A 23,173-nucleotide genomic window follows, 5' to 3' on the forward strand; every position below is an offset into this window, starting at 1 on the left:
GTGCTCCCTCCACCCTAAATAAAGCACATAAGCCAAAGGCAGTTTGTCATTCCTGGCATTAAGTGACATGGAGGGTTGCTGCAATGTGGGGGGAGCAGAGGGAGTAATTATGCAGCTGAAGGGGGGGAAGATCTCCTCTCATCTTCACTCAACCCAGTGGTTTTAAAGGGCTGCTCTATCTTACGCTTGAATATTCTTGTTTCTTTCTCATGAAGGGAAAAAGGAACCAACTTCACCATGTTTTTTAGTATAGGGTTAAGAAATAATCCACAGCTGCAGCTGCTCCTCTCAGACATTACTTTTATTTAAATGTTGTGACATGTACGGAATAAACACCCCCCAAGCCTGAATAAAGTTGAGTTCAAATAACAGAAGTGGGGGAAAAGCAGTTAGTAACACACTTATTTCAGTTTCCAGAGCAGTAAGGAAAGTTAGTGTTAATTGCAGTAATTAATGTCACTCTAGCATCCTTTCTGCATTTAAGAGCTGTTCTGTTCTTCCTTGCAACAAACTTGCAGCAACATCACAGCAGGACCTGAAGGAGAAGAGCACACATTAGCACTGTAATTCCAGAGAAAAGCCCTCTGAACTGTTGTCTTCATCTTTTCCTACTGTTCAAAGCAACTAATTTGGTATTATGGTGCCCATGGAAAAGCAGTAGTGCAGGAACATGTTTATATATCCCTTAATGAAGATGTTTATGGGCAAAAAAAACATTTTCCAATGCCAGTTCTTACTATAATAATTTTATTCCAACCAGTGTCTCTAGCATTTCAGTCCTGCACTTCCATCCCCTCCCCCACCTATTTTGGATCTACTCAAAGACTTCCATGCAGCTCTAGGCACACCACACCCCCAAGGCAGAAAGCAGCAGCATCCTCTCTCCATCAGCACCTCAGAAAGGTGACAGGGCAGTAGATCAACTTTTTTCACTGTGTCAGGTTTTATCTCCTCAGAAATAGACCACAGCACACACAATGTGTCCACAGCATCCTGCAGAGGATTTCAGTGTACGGTCACCGCGTTAAGAGCTGCTGGTGTTTCAGCCACGCAAACCCTCTTTGAAGTGACCCTGAGCATCCTTTTAGTACCAGCAATTCTGGCAAGCATCTCACCTTTGGACGTGTTCTGGCAGCACTCAGGTGTTGTTTTTCACCCCTCTGAAGTTCAGTAACTGACACTACAAGCTAAGAAGTCAGATGGTTAGTGCAGGAAGCTGCAGTTGGATGCAGACTGCATGGAGCAGACATTTGTTTTCCCCAGTCTGTATGCACAACTCTCTCCACAGCAGCTTCTGGAGCCTGAATTAAGAGGTGGAGATTCTAACTAGAACTCTTGAGTCCGTGGTAGCCGAAGTGTCAGAACTGCCCAACACCTCAGCAGGAACCTGCTCGGTTAACTTTACCAGCAAAAGGCAGGGAGCATGTGTCTGACCTACGTTCAAGCTGTATTCCCAGCAGATCTAGTGCCACGCAAGGTGGCAGTTCAAGAGTCTGATGGACTTGCTTTATGGTCATGTCCACAGCCTACCAGAAACATAACATCCTAGCAGCTTTGGTAATGACCAGATTGTCACTGCTACTACCACAAACTTAAATCAGTATTTAAGTCCCACATTTAAGTTTCCCATCCTTTTTCTTAAGGACCAACCAAAATCGTGCCAATGCATTAAGCCAAGCTGCGTATCAACAAGCCTAATACGTTAAATGTTCCAAAAAAGAATTAATCATGACCAGCAACAGCCCTTGCTTCAGGAGCTACAAAATCACTGTCTAACTCTGTGGCATCCACTCAATTTACACAAATGCCCAGGTTTGACTTGAGAATGAAGCAGCTTGCCCAGGTACTGCCAACACCCAGGGTCATCCACTACTGGACAAGGATTTCTGTCTTTCACCAGACAGTTTACTTCAAGCCCTATCAAGTTAACAACCACAGTTCTGTAAAGTTGCCTGAAACCTTCCGTACTAACACGTAACTCAGTGCTTACCAGTCAAAGCGGTCGTTATCCTCTTCCACAGCTAATCCTTTTAAAATACAAAATTCCCTTCGTTCTGTATTCCAAATCACCTGTTAAAAAAAATAAAAACTGAATACACCTGGGAGAACCAGCTCTCCCACTGGAACGTTGTGCATGGAATAAGGAATGCACTCAGATCCTTGAAGAGGACAAGGTTTGTATCAGCAGAAATACCAGGTTTAACACACACAGCAGAATGAAAACCAACGATGCCAAATGCCGAACTGCTGTAGCACTGTTTTTTGAACACCCCATCAGAGGAATGCTGCTGGGTGCAGATACCATACAGTGCAACAGGTGCAATAGCTCAATCCACCACTGCACACGTTAAGGTTCAAGCTCTTTCTATACCCACTTCAAAAAAGCTGTCATGCATTTAAGAGAAAAGAGATTCCATGAATTTCAGCAGCTTCAGAACTTCTAAGTATCTACTTTTTACAAAGCATTTTGCATGTTTTACTTTAAGCTATGCTCTGTAGAACAGAATCCAGGAATTTCAACAGTATAGTAGTAAACTGGCTGAGAAGCTCAGAATTTAACTCAAACATTTGAAGAATTTGAAGCTTACAGATAGAAAAGCAGTATTTATTGCTCAAATTACACAAACCCAGCATGCTATGAAGTTATTTCAAGACCAGGCAGACACTGGACTGCTGGCTTTTTTTCTTTTTAAAAAGCTATAGCAACCAAACCAAGAACTAGTAAATAACTGCTTTAGGATTAAAGCTGGAATAGACTCTCCCAAGACAAGAAAACTTAACCCACAATCAACAATGGAATAATTTTGATACCCACACACAAAAAAATGGCTGAAATTCAAGCCATGTAATTAACCATGTTAGTTACACTTGAAATCTCAGAACACATCTTTTGACTCTTACCAAGCTTCTCCATTTGCACCACTTTTCATTTGTGTGAAATGCAGAAGCCAGTACCTGAAGGAGAACATAATGCATTATATTTATCCCTCTAACAGTAAATGAAGATTTGTCTTGTAGTTTTATCCCACAGAGCTAACAGGTAGTTCAATGGGTAAAACCAAACCACAAGTTTGTTCTGTGAGGCGTTTCCAACGACATGAACCTACAGCAGAGATCCCATCGGGATAGACCTCACCACTGCCGTTATCACCAACTAATACAGCAGATAAAAATCCAACAGACCGGAGAAGCATAGAACAGTAGTTGCTCCTCAAGTACCTTTTTACTTTTTTCAAGAAATTAGGGGAAGAGGGAAGGGAAACAATGCACTAAGACGCAGTGCATCCTTCTTATCAGCAACAGTTTTAATATTAAAAAGCTAGCAGTACCTTAATTGGAATTAACAGAGGAAATTAACTACAGCATTTATTTAAACACTTGCAACACACATAACATATGTACTTCCACAACCTCAGCTGGCATACTAACCTGCTGCAGGTTCATATTCCTGGGAAATGGCTTCTTGTTCTTCTCATTTTCTCTATATGCCTCCTGAAAAAGCAAAATCATTACGAGGTTACGAAGTGACACGTATGTGCACACAAACAAGTAGAGCCTACAGCATTAAGTGATTTCTGATCACCAGAAGCATTTCTTATAACCTCGCTCACTGGAATCACACTTAAAGCTATGACATCCGAATATTAAATGCAACAATGTAATTTGACAGGTTTTTTAATTAATAAAAAGTCAACCTTTATCTTTACTTACTGACAGAACACTGCTTGTTAATTCAGAATGGCCACCCAGAATAAAGTGAGATGAAAAACACAGAACTGGTTTGTTCAGAAAGGCTATTCTCACTCACTCTCTTCAGAGCAGTTGAACATTTTGCCAATCATCACAACAATTATCTTACAATACTCTCACGTTTGGAGGAAGGCGAGTATCTGATGCAGCAACAATGCATCTCCCCAGTAAGAAAAAACTGCAATGTACCAGCTCAGTGGACTGAAGTAAGACAGCTAATTTGCACTCATCAACGGACATTAAGAATTTGGTATCAAACCAACTTACCAAGACTTTCCTTCAGACTGGACTGGTCGGTGGGCTTCCTGAAAAAACAGCAAGTTACAGGATCTGAGAAACAGTTCTACGTTCAGCTCAGGTATTCTTATATTTGATATCAGACATTTCTTTTGAGATCAGAGAGGTGGCCCAGTCTGTCATGAAACTACCAACGAAATCTACCTGCAATTTAAGAAATTTGAATGCCACAGCACATGAGATGCAAGTAAAGGAGTTACCTACATCAACTGGTATTGGGATGTCAAGAAAACACGTATGAGATTCCACTCTAAGACAGCTTACAAGTATGCTTTCGTGAACCAGTTACAGGACTGGAGCACTTCATGCCTTTCTTGTAGCTGCCAACCTTCCTCTGTAGGCAGGAGGCCAAATTTAAAAGGAAAACAAGCCAACCCTTGGGGTTTTGTTTTATTGTAGCTACATTTTAGACCATGCTTGCATAAACATTTCACTAATTAAGCCTGTTACAGGCCTCATTGTCACCACTGCAATGAGCTTTACAGTGAGGAAAGCACAACCTGTTGCTGTTCTAGCCACGTTGTTCAATTCAGACACATGGTGAGTTGTGTCTATTTGCTGAAAAACGAGGCATAACAACGTTTTAAAACTCAGCCAGTTAGCTTTCTGATCCTTTTATTTGTGTTTCAAAAACACAACTACTTCCTCAGATACCTCCCACTGCAAGAAATGTTTTGGAACCAAAAATATTATCACGTAACAGTTCCAAGAAATTTTTCATCTACTTGTTTCAACAGAAACACCAAGTTCAATCAGCATGTCCACATTAAAACCATGATGCCAGCAGCTGAAACACTGTAGTGCTGCTTTTTGAACACATCAGGAAGACACTGCTGGGCACATATGCCATACAGCGTGCAGGCTGATTACTTATTGCAGTATTCAACATACTTCTCTGGAAAAAAATGAATTCTTAGAAACACAAAGCTTACCTCTTTCCCTAACGCGTTCCACAGGAGTGTGCTGAAGTAAAAGATCTGTCATCAGAAGGTCAGCAAACAGCTGTCAAGAATTCAAGCAGTCCAAAAACAAGTTACAACTGCTCAGTGCTGCCAAGCCGGTGAATTCATCCACAAAGTCTGGGAAGGAAAAAATGCAACGAGACTGTACTTCTGCAAAGGCTATATAAAATTCCCACCCCAAATTCAGGATTTAGATTAAATGCTGCTTGAATAAATGCAAAGATTGTTCCTTCATATAAGTAACACAACCAATACATGCATCAGCTGTGGGTTGCGAAGAAGGGTTTTTTTTAAGCACTAGGTTCCAGGTTTTTTGTCTACAGCACCAGACAAAAACTGAACACGTGCTGAAACGAACTGAAGGCATCAGCTTTCACCTTATTTTTCACTATTTTTAGACTATCCTCAACAAGCACACAGAAATGAAGCTCAATTTCTCAGTCTCCTGTATACTTACCCCATTAACAACTGTCACCTTTCATACTATGCCTTCTGCTTTTAGACAGGTGTAATTTGGACTACAGTAACTGGGGCAACAAGTTCAGTATCAGATATGATGTTGTAGAAATCAATTTGGCACAGCACAAGTTCTCTAGTCTAGTACCCTTCCTACAGCAAAGGCCAGAAGATGATGCTGTGCTCCTACCCTCTTTACAGGGAAGAATGCTCTCAGAAGGCTTCACTACTTGCTCAGCTACATCTCTTACCTTCCTATCTTGCAGATTTTTTCCTGTCCATCTACCCTACCTAAAGTGTTCTTCCATGCTATTTCCTGGGCCCTCCAGAAGACACAAGAACTTGACACATGGAAGAAGCTTCTTGAAGGAAGCTTCACAGCTTTAGAGATCTATGTCTGGGACTAGCTCCCTTCTGATGTTCCCAAGACACAGGGCATGCATTAAGATGGGATTTTACCAGAGGGAAGCAATCAGAAGCTGCAGCTGCATGACACCCGCCAGTACAGCAATTGTTGGCGGGGCACCACCAGGACACTAAGTGCACAGTAGCTCTCCAACCTCCTCAGCACAGAAGGCTCCTGGTAATATCCAAAACAAATCACATTTGTCCTTGGTTGAGAGGCCCTGTGGCATTCAACACCAGGTTAAACAGAAGTATTTCCATATATGCCTTCTAAAAAAACTGCCTTTAATATGCAGGTACTCCAGAATTATTTTACCTTCCATTCAAGCAGAAGCTACAGGCTCTAAGTTTGGTTAGATTGATAAAAGGAGTGTTACTCTGAACTTTCTCTCTGGAGGCTTCACACATAGCAGTGAAATGTGATTTATTCACCTGAAACATATTAGATTGTTTTTCAAAAACATTTTGTTTTGGTAGCAAAAGCTACCTGAAGAAAATAGCCACTGCAAACCAAGTTAACAGCTCACCCAGCTCACCTCTTGCATCAGTTGACTGGTATTTCATTATCCAAAAGCAACAGAAACTGGAAAAAAAGGAAAGGGATAAGAACTATTAGATATGATGAAGTAAAGTGAGATTCCTAAAGCCAAAAGCTACATTTCAGCAATCAATTTAACAGCTGTAACAAGCTGGCTTTTCATGTGTACAAATCCAGTTCTAATCAGAATTGAAATTTAGTTCATTTCTGAGTCACTCAGCAGTTGAACAGAAAAATTCATCACGTGAACTGCAGAATGAGCAGCACTCCCTCCACACACCACCTCGCTATGCCTTACCCAGCAAGAACCCCACTCCTAGGTCCTGGATGAGTCTGTGAAGCCACGGAGTACTTCTCAGGTAGATGCCTAGAAGAGTTACATTCAGCCATTAATTTTGGACCATGATTAAGTATCATCTTCAATTACTGAAGAGTAGGTTTCTGTAGTCTTATTCCTCCCTACAGCTACTAAGTTGCAACAGGGAAACCTCAAGGGAAATCTTCAAAGATTTGAAACCTTAATTCAAGCAAATAAGGAATGCAAGTTGACCAATCCTCTTTGTACTGAGCACCCGCAGTGAATCTCCCCAGCCTCTAAGATAAGCAGATGCTTGCTTTTTTTTTTTTGGATCCCCATTCAGCATCAACATCTTTTACCTGCTGAACAGCTGTTAGTTTGTTGCCGACAGCAATTTGGCTATTACAGAATATTTGGGGCTGAACCCATTGCTCATTTACATCTCCTTGATTTACAGGTAAGCTTTTTAAACATAACTTTAAAAAAAATATTTCTACCACTATCAAGACAGCCTTGTGATCTAGGAGTTATCACTTAATGCTCATTAGTCATGTTTCCAACTGTCTCAAACACCCTTCAGGAAGGAAATTTGGATTTGAGGCAGCACTTGTTAAGTACCATCATCCTAGAGAGCTTCCCACTTCTGCTTAGTTACATTCATGAGACCCCATTAAAAGAATGTGCATGCACACACACTATACTAGATTCTGCTACTGCTAAATCACAAGATTTTGAACACTTCTTAATTCTGCAATTCTGTGATCCATTGATTACACAAGTTAAGCTGCAGAAGCTAACATTTTAACAGTATTACCAGCCACTGCATCAACGGTATTAGGTATCTGACAGATAAATGCTTAGCAAAACAATTATACACTCACCTTAAGCCCAATCTGACTAGGTTGCTGAGTTGATAGCTTATCGTCGTCTTCAGACAAACACTTTAACCCACGTAGGCCTTAACAAGGTATCTGCAGTGACCGCTGCCACCTCCCTTAGCAGTTTGCTGTTCACTGGAGTGAACCTCGCTGAAGCCCAGACTTCGCAGCAGCACGGTCTCTCTTTTTTACTTCCACCGCTCTTGTTGATTTTGCACGTTTTGTTTCTGTCTTGGATTTCTTCTTACTGGGAAGTGTGCTGCTTAAAATGAAACAGCTGTTGTCCTGAATCAATGAAAGACAGCATATTCACAAGTCTAATTTTGAGACACTTCACTTTGGTAAGGACATTACCTACAACTTCCTTAACCTCAGAAGGTTATGGAGTTTCTGAAGTTAAGGAATATTTACTCACCACTACTCTGACATCAAAGTCATCTTCATTATCAGCACCCATGCTGCTGTCATCACTGAAATAGACAAAATTTAAATCGAACTCGATACTCTTATAGTAGCTTAACATACTTATGTTGTCTTCCTACCACAATCCCTGGCTTCTCGTAATGAGTATGGAAGCGCTACAGCTTGTGGGTGTAAGACTACTGCTTTTACAGGAGGCTGTTCTCAGGGAAGTTTCTGGTAACAGAATTACATCCCAGCTACCAACACAGGCAGGACAAACTGATTTCCACTATGGTCCATGAGTTTTTACAGCAAGACAACTTCCCAGAAAGCTGGGACAATTTTAGTCCTATTACTGTTACCCACTTTAGTGGCTCACCCGAATACTTCAACACACAAGAGCTACCAGTTTGAGTCGCAAGTGAATAATACCTGAACAGGCTTGTACCTTTACATCATCTTCTAGCTTCCCCATTTTAAGGTGCTAGGTATATTTACAACACCAAGTCGCCTTCCTGACTTTTTGATCCACTTATTGTATGTAAATAAACTGTTTTGATCATGCAGACCTTCCCCAAAATGAAGATTTCAGTCAATCACATTTCAATTGCATGATGTGGATATAGGTTAACAAAAAGGGTAGATTAGAGCTCAATACACCTACAGCTGGGTCACAAAAATCACACACTATTACAGCCAACTGTTCTTCCTCCTAAATTGTTCAGCTCTAGGTGTAGCAGACTGCACTGGATCTGGCTGGGGTAGCTTGCTTTGTAGCAGCCCGTAAGGTGCTCTGCTTTGGATTTGCGATTGCAAGATTTGTGTCTGTTGCTGAACAGTGCCTGGACAGCTTCACAACTTGCCTTTTCCTCGTTCTGTTCCACCCAGCCCACCCCCAAGCAAGCAGGCTACAGGTGAGCAAGAAATAGGAGGTGGAGACAGCAAGAGCGCCCACCTGAACTGACCAAAGGCTGATTTCATACTGTGTAGCATCAGGTTCAGCACCAAATACCAGGGGCTTGCTCTTGCCCCCATTCCCTGCTCCCCTGTGCTGCTCAGGGGGAGGAGGTGGAGGAGGGTGGATAGGGGGAAGGTGTTTTTAACTCATTTCTTCCATTTCTCACTCCTCTAGCTTGTCAGCAATAGGTCATAAATTACATTAATCTCCCATGCTGAGTTTTGCCTGTGACAGTAACTGGTGAGTGATCTCCCTGTCCTTGTTTTAACACAGGAGCTTTCTGTTACCATGCCATAGTGGTGGCTCAGCTGTTCATCAGTGCTAAACCACCACATGTGTTACTGACTTACAGGAGTACATTGTCATTTAACCAATCAAAGTCATGCATCTACCTGTTGATAAAGGCATTGACGCTGTATACTCAAATTTGTGTTTTAGTTTAGAACAAGACAGCAAGCTTTTTACTCCCTAAAAATATTAGAGGAACTTACTTCATCTCCTGGATAGGGGAAATGGGACCTTCATCATCTAAATACTTGTGTTTCCGTACTGCCAGACATTCTCTTTCTAAGTCTTCACTAGCTTGAAGTGCTTTCAAAGCCTTTTTGAGATGTTCTTCGTATTTGAGCATTTCAATGTACTGCAAATATCCCCTTGTAGCTGCTTGCTAAAGAAAAAAAAACATCAGGCAAGATTTTAAAAATACCACTATGATAAAGCAAAGAAATCAAGTCTTTGTACTATCAACCAAATTGCAGTATTAAATTGACACCCTTATTTCAGCTGTGCTTTTCTTTAAGGTATCAAACAGAAAACAGCAAGTGTCCTGCCTAACAAAAATACAGCCAGCTTTGCTTCACTGTATGTAGCACGTCAGGTAGAAGCAGAAAACAGCCAAATTACATTCCCTGTTTTTAAAATAAATTCAAAATTAAAACATTTCTGCAGTAAAACAGGACTCACCTCATAGTTAAGAACCATCTTTAAGGGAATATGTTTTGTCCCATAATGTTTTTCAACAAAAGGAAACTGAACACCCCGATGTAGAAGCCTTTCCCTCTTCTCTTGTGGCGAGGCTGTCAGTGGAGGCCTCCTAGTCGGCATGTATGTGTGCTTATGCCTTGTCCTTGTCTTTGTCTTTGTCTCAGTCTCCGTCTTCGTCTTCCTCCTCCTCCTTTTACTCCGAAAATTGTTGTGTGCAGCAGTTTTAAACTTCCTTCCCCTGAAGTGATAGGCAAAAATGGCTTTCAAATTAAGCTTGGATTTCTTCTCTTTGGAGGGTTCAGGTAGCTTCACTGGACTCAGAGGAGATGGAGAAGAATCTGAACTTTCATCATCATGCACTGTTATAACGTCTTCCACTTGTTGCCTTGAAGGTTGTGATCTCCTTTTTTGCTTTGAAGATTCAGCGGTGTTGTACTCACTGCCACTAGAAGCAAAAAGGTCACCCAAGAAACATTTACTTTCAACAGAATATGTAAATTCATGAGGTATCATGCAGGTTTTGTGCATGAAAAGTTCTCAAACTAGCAATAAAAACTCACATTTCTGAATCACTGCTGTCCAGGATGACCTGAACTGAAGACTCCTCAGGAGTGGCACCCTTCTGCCTTGAGCGCGAGCATTTCCTTTGGTTATTTGTTGTGTGTTCATGTAACATGTACGTGTCTTCCTGTTGAGTGCATATTAGATCTTGGGCATCAGGGTAATCGGAACCAGAAGCCTGGGATTCATCCATATCAGTCATGTTTCAGTCTGTCCTAAAAACAATGAGCATTCAAGAAATTAAAGAAAATCCTATGTTAGCCAGGCATACCTCCCCTGCTCCATTTCAAAGGGTTCACTTAAAACAATTTGTGTGCAAACTTTTACATGAAGTTCTCCTGTATATGGACACATGCATGTAAGCCAGCAGCTTAACTTTAAAGGATGCTGCAGTTCTAAGTCACACTCAAGCCTTCACTTCGCTGTAGTTTATAGTAATTTTGAATTTATCCAGGCCTGTTGGCATGAGAAACAACGCCATTTCCCTGTTCTTTAAGGTTTCCTGCTGTAAAAATCTATTAACATTTTGTTTACTGCTTAGTAACAAAAACTGAGACTAGCCCCAAAAGAGAAAAGTAATTTTCAGCTCAATCTGCAATGCAATCCACCCCTTGAACTACATAAATCTATACAAAACAGACTGGAACACACAGCAGAGGAACCTGCCCTCACTGTGTAATAGCCTAGAGTCATTTAATCCGCATGCCAGTCATTTACTAACCTCTAGTTCTCTATCTTGGGAATTTTAACATGCTTTTTACATATATAAACCAGCTGTAATAGATAAGATTAACATGCCAAAACAAATGGTTACAAGACTGTGACTACTCACAGGACTAAGTTCCATTTCCTACCCAACCCATACAGCTACAAGCTATGATCAGAAAAAAGGTGACAAATACCACAGGACTATATTGCAGCTGCTGTTACCGTAAAAGCAGCAAATAAAACACTCTAAGACCTATTTGAAAATCTTAGCAAGTGGGCATTCTTTACAATCAAAGCTGAAGCACTGGAGACACGCGTGGATTGCTCCGCCAAAGCGCATCTGCCTTCTCAAGGCTGACAAAAAAAATACATTTATATATAGTCACAAGGTTTACATATTCATTATATTTCTTGAAAAATACATACATATTACTATTGATTTACTGAAATTATGTATATATGTTCCTCCCATCCGCACAGATTGAAGCGGTGGCCAAAGCAGTTGTTGCAGTCTCTTTGCCTGCTGATTAACTCTGAACCCCTTTACACTATTTTTTCCTTAAATAGCGTTGTTTTGCTGACGTGCCAGCAAAGTTACACATGCTCTTTAATTTCTTTCTTATGTTGCAACACTTCCTCCACTTTGATTTATTAGTGCTTAACTAAGCGGAACATGTAATACAAAATTCCTCACGAGGCAGGACATATAGTAGAAGGTTCCTTCTATGCTAATATCGGTGAAATTCAGGCCAAGAGACCTATCAGTATCACTGCACATCAGCAGTTAAGTTATGAACAGCCTACATTTGGGAATGAGTTTTTGCATCATATAACTGTTCAAGGTAGAACTTTTTTTTTTTCAAAATTAAAGTAACTTATTTATCAACCTGCACTAAACGCAGATATGGGAGTACAGCAGAACTGAAAATTGACCTAATGGAGTTTCAGAAGCAGCAGAGGGGCCAAACGTGCCCTTCTTTGGTGCCAAATGAAATGCAGAAAGGTACTGTAACTTTCTAAGACTCATTCTGGAGAGTAAGAAAGCAGGTATGCTTTATTAACAGCAATGGATACATGGGGGATAATTCCACCAACACACGCACCCAAGCACAACAATGAGTACTGATTTATAGTTTGGAGATATATATATTCACTCCATTTCCAAGAAAGGTAAGTATTTAATGTTAATGGTTTCTCAGAACTAATCATCATATTGTCCCTCCTACTCTCACATGTGCAGTATCCTCTAGTAGATGCATTTTGGGATCTTTTTGATTAAGGCTCAGTCTTCACTGTGTACTTTTCCATCTTTGTGCATGCTCATTCACTATTTAACTGTTTCAGCAGTTTTACTCTTTACAAGCTCAGCTGTTTTCATTAAGATCTGCTTTAGGGCACTGTGTTCCCTCTTCAGGTAAGTTCTTCCTCACTCTTGTGATCAGAGCCAAGTCTCCCTATCAGCGAGGCTGATACAACTCAGCAACCCCTTTTCGCTTTCAAGTTTTATGTCTTACATTCTGTGTTTCAATTTGGAAATAAGTTTTTGTATCATGTAACCTACTCCCTTCCACGTTTTTTCAAAACTGAAGTTATTTGTTTACAAACCCACGCTAAATGCAGGTGTAGGGGGATGAAGCTCATCCTAACGTGGTTCCAGAAGGGGCAAAGGGGCCTCACTTGTTGCCAGAGCAGCCGCATAGCTGCTCTGCTGTTTGTGGCCATCCACACAAGGCCTGAGCAATGCAAACAAAAGCACCTGCAACAACACCAGCTTTCCCCACTCAACTGCAGATAACACTTACAGTTAGGGGCTAAGCACCAGCTTCTACTTCGTCTCTCTCACCACGCGGCATGCCAAGCAGCTCCCTGAAAAAGAAAGCCAACCCACTCGTTATACACTGACGGATCTTTTCCCTCGGGAGAGCCAGAAGGCTGCCCAAAGGCGCCCAGCCCCAGGGCGGACATTTTGTGCGCGGCCACCCGCCCTTACCACAGGCCGGGAGCGCCCCGGCAGCCGTGAGGGGAAACTGGCCGCCGCCCTGCCCGCTCCCTAAGGCGATCCCCGGCCCATTCCACAGGCTCTTCCATTCCCCTGGCTCGCTCCTCAAGCAGGCTCCCGGCTACAAGCGCTGGGCGAGCGGGAGGGAGCGGCCATCGCCTCAGCATCGCCTCAGCCTCCCCTCAGCCGGGCGCCTCGCCCGCCAAATGGCGGCGGGCACCGCGCTCCCCCCCTGCCCCTCTCACCTCACGCTCCGGCGCCGCAAAGGGCTCGAAATGGCCGCCCCGGGGACTAAATAGCGGCCGGCTCTCGCGAGAGGAGCTGGGGAGGAGGCAGGGAAAGGAGGAGGGATGGCTGCAGGCTGGGAGGGTCGGGCTGGAGGCGTCGTGGAGGGGGTGGCGGTGCCGCCTCCAGGCAGCCCACTCGGGGGAGGGACTCCCCGGGAGGTGGTGGAAGGGGCTCGGTGCCCTCCCTGTCTCAAAGGGAGTCAGCCCGCTCCCGTCTCGTAGCCCAGCCTGACAGGGGCGCAGCTGCCGGGCTTTCCCCGCTCGCTGTGGGACTGTGGAGAGGAGGCGGTCGCGCAGGTTTGGCTCTGCGGCTCCTGGCGGTAACCGGGGGCTCGCTGTGTGCCGGGCGGGCAGGGAGCGAAGCCGTGCTGCTGCTGCTTCCCCGCCTCCCTCCCTCAGCTGCCCGGCCTCAATAACCCCTTCTTTCTCCCTCTGCTGGCTTCAGCGGCAGCTTTGCTGTTTCCTCTCTCTGCCCTGTTTCCTCGCCTCTGCCTGATGGTCCCTCAGGGATCCCGGTCTGGTCCCTCCTGACCCGCTCCTCTCCCGGTCCCGTCCCTCGAGCTGTCCCCGCGGCCCCCTGCATCCCCTCATCTTCAGAGTTTCTCTGAGACTTGAACTTTTCCTTTCACGTTTCTGCCTTCCAAATTAGTTTTACTCCAGGTTTTGATACCAGGCACTCCCCACGCCATGAACGTGCTTCCTATTTATCTGCGTTCTCCTGGCCCTCACCAAATCTCAGATTTTGTCTTCCTGCTTGGAAAAGAAAAACTAAGAAGTCTTTTCGCATGCTTGTCTCAGTTCTTACTGCACCATTCCAGATCTCTTCCTAATAATCTCACTTATTTTGATACTTCTGTCCATGACACACCAACGCTACTTTGAAAGATTGCCCGCTGTCTCCTTCCCTGTTCTCCCTCATCCACACCACACACACTCCCTACAAATGCTGTCCGTAGGCTGGTGACTAACTGATCTACCTCTTTTTTTGCTTGCTTCCAGGTCAACTACTACATAGCAATCGGATGGTGTTTTTTATGGGACACTGAGCTTTACCCAGTTTTTCTGTTTCGTGATTGTGGTGAGCTGACTACTGTCCTTTAACCAGCAGGTGATGGGCTAGGTGTTACATTTGAACCTACTTGTTTGAACTGTGTCCAAGTCTTGCCTCAGTCCTTTGCACAATACCAGGTCTAGCCTCAATCTATTTCATGGTTTTTCCAACTGGTGTCTTGAATTCTGGCACAGCTTCCTTCTGGACGTGACAAAAGGTTCTTGAGGGGATGAGGATGACTTAAAACAATGCTGCCAAAGCCATCTTCACTCTTTGATTGAATAACTCCCTTTCTTGTGTTCAGTGCACACTTAAAGTCCTGGAGTCTGATTTAATCTATCTAAAGGTAGAAGGGTAGGTTTTTACCAGAGGCACCACATCCAGCCTGTTACCTTCTCTTCCACAAGCCAAGGAAGGGAGAGAGTCTCTCATGGAGATGGGTAAGACCAACTAAGATGAAAATTAGCACAGATAGCTTTCTTTCTTCCTTTCTCTACTGTTTGCAACAGCAGTGCAGACTCAAGAGGACGATTGTATAAGGACAGTTGTGTGTTTTTTTGTTTATTTTTTTTCAAAAAAATTTTTTTTTCAATCGTAAAAGCTAGGAATTTATTTTTAATGGAAGCTAACAGTATACATTAGCAGGTAGCTCATGTCATAGTCCTTTCTAACAAAAGCTCTGTGAGATCTGGGAATGCAACTTAATTTTTTGGCTTTTTCCCACAAAGCCTGAGATCTGAATGTGTGGGGCACATTTTCTTTTTTTGTTGTTTGCAGTAGACATGTGTCTAAGGAGTTAATGATTGCTGTGGCTGAATTATAGATAGCATATAATCAGATGTTTGTGCCCAGAGCTGATGGTTTGCCCTAGTAGCTGACTTTGTTGTTGAAAGGCTAACTGAAATAGAGCTCACTTCAAAATGGACTATTACACTTATGTTCCAAACAGAACTTTTTGTTATGGGCTTTGTACCCATACAGGGCCCAATATGGTAGAACTTGCTGCTGTTGTTTCCTCTTTTGAGAAGTGCTGCTAGCCTGTTTCCCTCTGGAAAGGGAAGCACTTGCCCATAAGCAAGTGGAGACCATGTTACAAACAGAGTTGAAAGTCCGCGTTACCTAATGCTTGAAAGAGTAAACATTAACGTAGGGAAGACCTGGGGAGGCAACTAGCATGCTTTAGAAAAGCCCAGTTTTCTTTCAAAACAATTTATGGCTTCTTCCAAAGCACATAAGCAAACCTCAAAGCTGTTAGTCTTTCCCTTGAAGACATAATTGCAATTCTACTGTTGTCTATGTATTCTTGCATGAATTTGAAAAACAAGTTACATATCGAAAACAGACTGTTTTAATCACTGAACCATTACTCTTGCTGACAGATCAGTCACTTCTACAGCGTGTGATAATATATTTCTTACCTGAAGAAATCAGTAACAATTAGGAAATGGCCAAAGTTGAAAGGTTTGCTTTTCATGTTCCAAGCCTGGAGGAGCTTGCTGGAGGTAAGTCATGCAGAGAGTGTAACTTTTTACAAACTTAAAATGTGCCCTTCAAACTTACTTTTAAGCTTTTATCATATCCTCTCTACAGCTAATACATGCAGAATGTTCTTGCTGTTAGCACGCTAGGATGTAAAGAAAAATACTGTTTTTTTATACACTGTTCTTTAAAACAAATGACACCTCCCCTTCCCCCAAAAAAATCTTGCCAGATAATCTTCACGTGAATGGAAACATGACAGGCAATATCCTGTAAGAGCAGACACTTCCAGACGATGTCTGAAGATTATAATCAAGCAATTGCAAACAGTCTAGTTCATGTATTTCAAAAAGTCATTGCCTTGTCAGCTAAAACTTACTTCCTTCTTTGCTCTCATATCATACTTGACCGTGATCATAATTTCCTGCCCTTGTGAAGCAAAAACATTGCTGAATGTAGTTTAAAGTTATCCATGTTACTTCACAGCTACGGTATGTCAATTAAAAGCTTTGTAAAATTCATAATTAATGTGGTAACTAATAATTCTCTGAACAAGCTCTTTATCTTATGCAAAGTTCTGGCTTGAGAAACAATGCATATATAGGCACTAACATTCGAATTAATAGATTTAAGATAGATTTACTTAGAGTAAGTGTATGTTTTTTAAAGTGTATTTTGCTGAAATAAAGTCTAAAAATATTTTGTGCTGTTAGTTAACTTGTCTACCCCTTGATAATGTTTCATTGCCAATAACTTTGCCATTACTTTTTTATTACAGTTTTGCAGAAAGGGCTTAAAGAAAACTTTGCTGATGCTCAAGTCTCTGTTATAGACTGTCCTGATCTGACTAAGGAGCCTTTCAACTTTCCTGTTAAAGGTAACCTAGTGTTCCTGTCTTCCACAGAGACTTCTGCAGTTCTTGCTACCTGACTGTACTTGGTTTTGATCTTCTAGAGATGTTAGGAAAGCTTAGGTCATTTTTTAGGTACAGAATATGTGTGAGAGGGAAGCCACATTTTACTCTTGGATTTGCTTCCTAGTTGATGTACGAACAAGGACAATTCATTCAAGTGCTTGTCGTCATTTTCTTTCTTAACCTATGATTGCAATACACACTTAGGAAATAAGCTTTATTTATTAAACTCTAAAGGTTTTGAAATGAAGTTATCTTCCAGCTGGATAAATGTTTTTGATCCATGCCAATCACTACCTGAACCTAAGGAGCTGTGCTTCCACTTGGTGTAAATTCCTTCCTTCCATGTATGTGAAATGAAAGAAACTGTCTTATTTTGAGTGGGATTCATTGTCTTTGACATTAGCTGTTTAGAAGACAGATGCCTCGTGTCATTTGTGCTACTCATCTGAGTTCACTGTCATCAACGTAGGTAAAGAAGCACCTTGAGAAGGTGATGCATCCCTTCTAAAATTTGAGTCTGACTTTCTAAAGAAATTTTAGGAACCAGTTCTTTGGTGCATTAGACTGCATGCTTACTTGAGAATTTCACAGAAAATATTTTACCAAGCTAACTCTCTGTATTCTTCCAGGAATCTGTGGAAAGCCTAGAATAGCAGATGTGGGAGGTGTTCCTTACCTCATACCCGTTGTGCAGAAAGAAAAAGTGAGTTTTTCTCTGTAGTAGCTGTGGGTTTTAAATACATTTTTAATAGAAAAGGGATATTGTGTTGAAATAAAAACAAAACCAAGGACTAATGGCCACTATAAGATTCCACTTGTGAAAGAGTGTTAGTTTTCAGTGTTCTGTTAGATTGATTCCTATGCACAGACCGCATCAGGAAATCTTACAGATCTTAGCAAAAATTTCATATGCTGTCTGGTATCTGGCAGTCCATCTTCTCCTGCCTTCAAATACCAGATAGTATTGAAAGCAAACAATTTGTGACAGGAGCCATGGAAACAAATACTAAACAAGGGGCTTGTCTGTGTGCTTATATATGGCTTGTTGAAGTTGGTGATTCCAAGTCACAGTCGTGCTTCTTTGTAAAAACTGTCTGTATTTGCATTTTCAAGCCAAGACTAGATTCACATTACTGTTCTTTTCCAAGAATATCATGCTTCCTTTCTGATACCTGGCCCTATCTGTCTCTATATGATATTCTCTTTCATGTGATTTCTTTTTTATCTTATACAAATACAGTTTTGAATAGAAACAATCATTCAGCTTTTGGTAAAATGGCAGGGGAACATACAGGCAGACTCTCTCTTCCACAAAATGGTCAGGGCTGTACCCAACCCATTACTACTAAATGTTCTGTTGTTCAGACTTGAGAACTGTATTCATCCTAATTATACCAAATACCAATGAGCTGTTGTGAATGAAATGCATCCAGAGGTTACAGTGAACAGAATGGTAACTCCAGATCACAGCAGAACACCACAATCAAAAGTTTGTGTCTCTTGCAGGTTTATGATCTCAATACAGTTGCAAAAGACATAGAGCTACCTGGAGCCTTCATTCTTGGAGCTGGAGCTGCTTCATCGAGGATTCTTGGTGTAAATGCTGAGGTCAGTAACAAAAAGCATGACAGTTCTCAATGAATTCATGGAAGTATCAAAACAGTAGAGCACTGTCATGCTCGGTGTTTCCCCATTTACAACAAAATGATCATTTAACATACACCTTTCATGCCAAAAGCACATAAACAACACGAGAAGGAATTAGATGGGAGCCATCTAATGAGGTGCATAGTATCGATATAATGCAAATTGATTTTTACTTGTAATTTTTCAGAAAGCGTGTGATTGATTTGAAGCACACAGGAAACGTGATTTTCTTGAAACTGATTGACAAAAGCCTGACCAGTGGTTTTAATGACAAGATTTAGACATGCCTGTCCAAGTCACCTGTAAATGAAATGCCTTTCATTTGAATCAAAATGAAAAGGCTTTCATCAAATGAAACACCTTTAAAATGTCTCCTGTCTTTTGCCCTCTTGCGTGACTTTGTTTTACCATTCTACATTGTAAAGTTTCTGCATACAAAATGTTTACCTGCAATCGAGGTAGGAGACAAAAACTGCTGCCTGTGGGGGCTTTCAGGTAGTCAGAGTCCTTTCAAGCATAGATCCCTGGCCTTACCACCCTGTTTTGATTAATTGGCAGATGAGATAGTTCATCTCAGCATTAAATTTGGGACACTCTAATAGTGCTTGTTAAGGTACAACTTGAGAAAGTATTATGTAGAATTCCAATACATGCATGGCAGGGCTCAGACCTCAAAGGCTAGTCTTTTTTAACACTAATATTCATCTTCACAGAACATTCCATTTAACTCTTCAGAGAAGTAAAACCGATTTCTGGGGGTTCTATTGCGTTACAATATTACCACATTTTCCTCATCCTGAGAAATGAAGGGCATGTGATGAAGGGGATTATTTCTTGAGATCATGGTTCAACGCTTAAATTTACATTTGACTGACTCTTACATGTTCTTATTAACTTATTTTGACTTATTACATGTTCTTTCTCTCAGTTTATCCCTGTTGTTCAAACTCAAAGCGATAAAAAGCCTGCTGTAAATGGGAGCTACATCGCTCAGATAAATCCTGCAGATAAAGGGTGCCTGCTCGAGAAGTACAGCAGTAAATACACCGACTGTGAGTTTGGGCTGTTGGCCAACCTCTATGCCAGCGAGGGCCAACCTGGTAAGGTGCGTACCTGGAGCAAAGGTGACTTTGCTTGCAGAGCTTTGTGGCTGAAGGGAAATCCACGTTTCAACATTCTTAAATCAGTTTTCTGTAACAGTAAAGAAGCAATTCTATGAAAGAAATATCCAAACAGAAGAAACAGCTGTTGGTGAACAAGGAGAAAAAATGGTGGAGACAGAGAAGTGTTTGAATTTTTGAGGAATAAGTATTAGTTTAGTAAAACTTTTCCCTTACAAATCATCCATTCACATCCAGTCCAAACATGCAGTGACTTAAGGTTATTCTTGTACAATGACTGACTTGCGTAAATCATTTCTGTGCACTTATTTTTTGTAGGTGTATTGCCCCCAGCACAGCTAGCACAAAGCAGTGTTGGCAGAGCAGCCAAAAAAGCTGTTTACTGCATGGAAACTGAGCAGTCTCTCCAATTTCCAAGGGTTTCTAAGAGGTGAAGCCAGCTGGTGGATAGAAGGGGGTTGCTTATTCCATTGTTTCATGTGTGAGTAAATGACTTGTGGCTCAGTACCTTTACAGGCAAAGCTAGTGTTGACCAAAGTTAAGCAGGTACTGAAAGGACATGGAGCAACAGCTGGGGGGAAAGTCATGCTGTGACACAGAAATCTGGGGTTATGAGTGTGGGAGAGTTTCAGAGCAGCTTTCACAGACCGTTGCAGGCTGTTGCTGGAAGACAGCAGTGATGAAATAACTTTATTCTCCAGGTCATAGAAGTGAAAGCCAATGGAAGAACTGGGGAACTTAATTTTGTCTCTTGTCTGAGACAAATTTTAGAGAAGCATTATGGAGAAAAGCCAGTTGGGATGGGTGGTACATTTGTCATTCAGAAGGGGAAAGCAAAGATTCATATTATGGTAAGTTGTTGTCAATTCATATCACTTTCTTCATTCTTCTGAAAACAGAAGTATAAATCAAGGCGTGACCTCTCATTGCCCTGACTTTTCCTTTGTATTATTAAATTTATGTGTAAACTGTTAGGATAAGCAGTGTATTAAACTAAGAAGCTGATATTACAAAACTGACATCCCATAACTAATGATGCTGTATTGCTTGGCCTTAATAGTGTGATCTTTTCTTTTGAAATCCACGGGCAACTAGAGAAGGAACTGTAGAACTGTTGTGAAGTGAAATAAAATGACATACAGGCACTAAGATGATACTTACAGAAAGCAATAAACATTGGAAAACAAAACAAAACAAAAACTAGTTGAGCTTCTAAAATATCCTAGGAGGAGAATCCTCACTTTAGCAGCTTTCCCACTAAGCGTCTACAATGAAAGAAGTAATATTCTGATCACTTCTGTTTCTGGCAGAAATGCAGTAATGGGTGAGCTTCTGCAAGGCAAGAAGTAACTTGAACAGAACAGTGGGGTGGGGAAAGGTGAAGGAAAGTTTCTAGAGGAAAAAGTGTCTTGGTGTAAGTAACTTCATCTCACTTAAATTTTTTGTTTTTGCTGTAGCCTCCAGAATTTTCTGCCTGTCCTCTGAACACTGATGAGGATGTGAATAACTGGCTCAAATTCTTTGAAATGAAGGCTCCGCTGGTTTGTCAGCCAGTAATCGTTTCCAGGGATCCAGTGAGTCTCTTCCTCATTTCTAAGTGTAAACTAAGGCTTGTGATGGATTTTGTCCTGGATATGATTTTCACTTTAAGAACAGGAGTGTGTATGTATTGTGTGAAATGCTTTCAGGGGGTATGTGATGAAATACAAGCTTCTCATTTCTGTCATTGGTTTGAATTTTAGACACAGTCAATCAATTTGGGAATGTAGTGGGCGTTCATAGAGGATTGAGGTTAATGCTTCTGTTCCAATTGCAAGTGTGCAAGTGTTTGCATCCCAAACCTAACAGCAGGGTTTGCACTTACAGCTAGACACAACAGGAGGAATGTCGAGAGCACGGAAGCTTGATCAGCCATGTGTTCTTGTAGCTCACTTATAGAAGTCTCTTGCCAATGCTGTGTCAAAATGTGTACAACGTGTCTCAATTGCTGATGCAAATTAAAGCCTGCAGTTCCTCAAGTTAGAAGGACACCTTGCACAAGCACTAAAATCAGCAACAAAGAATTCAGGATAAAAAGTAACCAGGCTTCAAAAGCCATTAAGATGTTAAGAAGACTGTGTTCAGAAGTAACTAGGAAGCCATAGGTGAAATTGATTTTTTTAAAATAACAATGCACTAATAAATAATGTAAGTAAAAATTTCCAGAGTGAAAGGAGACAAGCTGTAGGCTTGAATACACTCAGTGGTGTGACTTCATTGTGTCTTTATTTAGCAGCTTTTGGCTTAAGACTAAATTGTGTGCATCTTCCCAGAATCTAATGCTAAGTACTTGGAAAACAGCTGCCAACAGCTGCGCTGTTCTGAATCAGTACAACTTGTGTAGTGGATGCAGCTGGAGCATTCTTATCAGTATCCATTGGAAGCATAACAGCACTCAGCTGGGGCAGTGTTTTTGGAAATGCGTGAATGCCATCACAGAGATAACAGAGGAAGACAGCTTTAATCCTGTGTTAATGAACTGTTCTGTTTCTTGCATTCTAATGCCATAGCATTACTCACCAGTGTCCTCTGGATATATAAAACTGATAGGGGTGATGTCACTGGCGAGGATGCTGGTTATTTTATTTGCTGTTCTTCCTGTTTTCATCCAAGCTGGCCCTCAGAATTGGAGAAGAGATTGTCCCTTTATTGCATGTTTCTATGGCATTCAGTGCGGAGTGGTTCTGATTTCCAGTAGGGCTTCCTTGATAAGTCTGATTTAATCCCAAATTAGAAAAAAAAAAAAAAAAAGAAAAGGAAATCTCTGGGATATTAACAGTAAAATCTGGGGGCTCTCAGGGTTTCTAAATTCTTTAAAAAACTAAGCTCCTCTTTGTTTTTCTTACTATTAGTTTCACAAGCACCTTGCAAGTTTTCATTGCTTCGTGGCTGTAGCCTCCTTTTGAGATCTGTGGAAAGACAGAAGCGAGATTATCCAAGTACTTTAAAATACCGATTCCAGGAAAGCGTGCTCACAGGCCTTTCTTTACTCGCAGGGTTTCGACCTACGCACAGAGCACACGCACTGCTTCAGCGCCCACGGGGAAGGAGGGCACTACCACAACGACACCACGCCAGACAGCGTGCAGTACTGCGGGTACTTCTTGCCTGCAGAGTTTCTCTTCCGTATCGACAGGCCCAAGGAGACGCACATGGTTGGCAGAGACTAAGCTGGCCTGTCCTGGCTTTAATGAAGGCGTAGCAATTTAATTTTGTTAAGTAAAAATGCTGATTTTTGTAATGCTTTTAATTACGCACATATTTATCAAAGTCAAGAACAAATACAACAGCAATAAACTGCCACCCTTTTAGATTTGTTAAGGGGAGAAAATCAGAGTTTATTTGTAATTGAAGTGGTTATGGTGGAATTCAAGCTGTAATTTCCCTGGAGTATTATTAATAACATATTTTTTGCTGTTTGGTTCCTCTTCCTGCAT

At 41.6% G+C, this 23,173-nt stretch overlaps 2 protein-coding genes and 8 non-coding genes across 15 annotated transcripts; 1 reads left to right on the forward strand and 9 right to left on the reverse strand.

Annotated features, from left to right (window-relative positions):
* Positions 1-283: 283 nt before the first annotated feature.
* TAF1D (TATA-box binding protein associated factor, RNA polymerase I subunit D) lies at positions 284-13,522 on the reverse strand. 5 transcript variants are annotated; one of them, XM_068669285.1, is made up of 17 exons: positions 13,442-13,522; positions 13,000-13,063; positions 10,489-10,704; positions 9,908-10,373; positions 9,436-9,611; positions 8,000-8,054; positions 7,588-7,869; positions 6,707-6,775; positions 6,407-6,453; positions 5,966-6,045; positions 4,980-5,126; positions 4,018-4,055; positions 3,430-3,492; positions 2,902-2,955; positions 1,991-2,070; positions 1,116-1,187; positions 284-535 (listed from the first exon to the last, which is right to left on the reverse strand). In XM_068669285.1, the coding sequence occupies exons 3-7, from the start codon at positions 10,689-10,691 to the stop codon at positions 7,717-7,719; spliced, it is 1,053 nt and encodes a 350-aa protein (XP_068525386.1). In that variant the 5' UTR covers positions 10,692-10,704; positions 13,000-13,063; positions 13,442-13,522; the 3' UTR covers positions 284-535; positions 1,116-1,187; positions 1,991-2,070; positions 2,902-2,955; positions 3,430-3,492; positions 4,018-4,055; positions 4,980-5,126; positions 5,966-6,045; positions 6,407-6,453; positions 6,707-6,775; positions 7,588-7,716. The 5 variants fall into 5 exon arrangements, with proteins under 5 accessions (XP_068525386.1, XP_068525392.1, XP_068525398.1 ...); XM_068669291.1 differs by having other exon boundaries at positions 5,966-6,091; XM_068669297.1 differs by lacking the exon at positions 5,966-6,045 and having other exon boundaries at positions 7,588-7,843.
* On the reverse strand, positions 941-1,073 carry LOC137850375 (small nucleolar RNA SNORA25). Its single transcript, XR_011092519.1, has one exon. It is a non-coding gene; the product is annotated as a small nucleolar RNA SNORA25 (small nucleolar RNA).
* On the reverse strand, positions 2,175-2,313 carry LOC137850373 (small nucleolar RNA SNORA8). The gene has a single exon (XR_011092517.1). It is a non-coding gene; the product is annotated as a small nucleolar RNA SNORA8 (small nucleolar RNA).
* Positions 3,006-3,137, reverse strand: LOC137850379 (small nucleolar RNA SNORA18). The gene has a single exon (XR_011092522.1). It is a non-coding gene; the product is annotated as a small nucleolar RNA SNORA18 (small nucleolar RNA).
* LOC137850372 (small nucleolar RNA Z40) lies at positions 3,780-3,852 on the reverse strand. The gene has a single exon (XR_011092516.1). It is a non-coding gene; the product is annotated as a small nucleolar RNA Z40 (small nucleolar RNA).
* LOC137850377 (small nucleolar RNA SNORA1) lies at positions 4,489-4,620 on the reverse strand. Its single transcript, XR_011092520.1, has one exon. It is a non-coding gene; the product is annotated as a small nucleolar RNA SNORA1 (small nucleolar RNA).
* Positions 4,771-4,905, reverse strand: LOC137850374 (small nucleolar RNA SNORA8). The gene has a single exon (XR_011092518.1). It is a non-coding gene; the product is annotated as a small nucleolar RNA SNORA8 (small nucleolar RNA).
* LOC137850382 (small nucleolar RNA SNORA40) lies at positions 5,232-5,358 on the reverse strand. Its single transcript, XR_011092525.1, has one exon. It is a non-coding gene; the product is annotated as a small nucleolar RNA SNORA40 (small nucleolar RNA).
* Positions 6,587-6,658, reverse strand: LOC137850389 (small nucleolar RNA SNORD5). The gene has a single exon (XR_011092531.1). It is a non-coding gene; the product is annotated as a small nucleolar RNA SNORD5 (small nucleolar RNA).
* Positions 13,523-13,598: 76 nt separating the features above from the next.
* On the forward strand, positions 13,599-23,163 carry C1H11orf54 (chromosome 1 C11orf54 homolog). Of its 2 annotated transcripts, none has more exons than XM_068669319.1 (10): positions 13,599-13,780; positions 14,483-14,561; positions 15,914-16,036; positions 16,792-16,890; positions 17,559-17,632; positions 18,436-18,537; positions 19,505-19,681; positions 20,399-20,548; positions 21,155-21,271; positions 22,733-23,163. In XM_068669319.1, exons 3-10 carry the CDS (start codon positions 15,979-15,981, stop codon positions 22,904-22,906), a joined length of 951 nt encoding a protein of 316 aa, XP_068525420.1. In that variant the 5' UTR covers positions 13,599-13,780; positions 14,483-14,561; positions 15,914-15,978; the 3' UTR covers positions 22,907-23,163. The 2 variants fall into 2 exon arrangements, with proteins under 2 accessions (XP_068525420.1, XP_068525411.1); XM_068669310.1 differs by having other exon boundaries at positions 13,600-13,780; positions 14,483-14,591.
* The last annotated feature ends 10 nt before the right edge of the window (positions 23,164-23,173 follow it).

The sequence above is a fragment of the Anas acuta genome, chromosome 1 (genome assembly GCF_963932015.1).
Source record: "Anas acuta chromosome 1, bAnaAcu1.1, whole genome shotgun sequence".
In the NCBI taxonomy this organism is placed as follows: domain Eukaryota; kingdom Metazoa; phylum Chordata; class Aves; order Anseriformes; family Anatidae; genus Anas; species Anas acuta.

Excerpts from the sequence above, each read along its gene's own strand:
- TAF1D (XM_068669264.1), bottom strand. The coding sequence starts at position 10,691 with ATGACTGATATGGATGAATCCCAGGCTTCTGGTTCCGATTACCCTGAT. Across the intron at positions 10,374-10,488 it reads GACAGCAGTGATTCAGAAAT|TGGCAGTGAGTACAACACCG; the intron begins GTGAGTTTTTAT and ends TTTTGCTTCTAG. Across the intron at positions 8,055-9,435 it reads TCCCCTATCCAGGAGATGAA|TGATGACAGCAGCATGGGTG; the intron begins GTAAGTTCCTCT and ends TGTCTATTTCAG.
- C1H11orf54 (XM_068669319.1), top strand. The coding sequence starts at position 15,979 with ATGGCCAAAGTTGAAAGGTTTGCTTTTCATGTTCCAAGCCTGGAGGAG. Across the intron at positions 18,538-19,504 it reads TTCTTGGTGTAAATGCTGAG|TTTATCCCTGTTGTTCAAAC; the intron begins GTCAGTAACAAA and ends TCTTTCTCTCAG. Across the intron at positions 20,549-21,154 it reads AAGCAAAGATTCATATTATG|CCTCCAGAATTTTCTGCCTG; the intron begins GTAAGTTGTTGT and ends TTTTTGCTGTAG.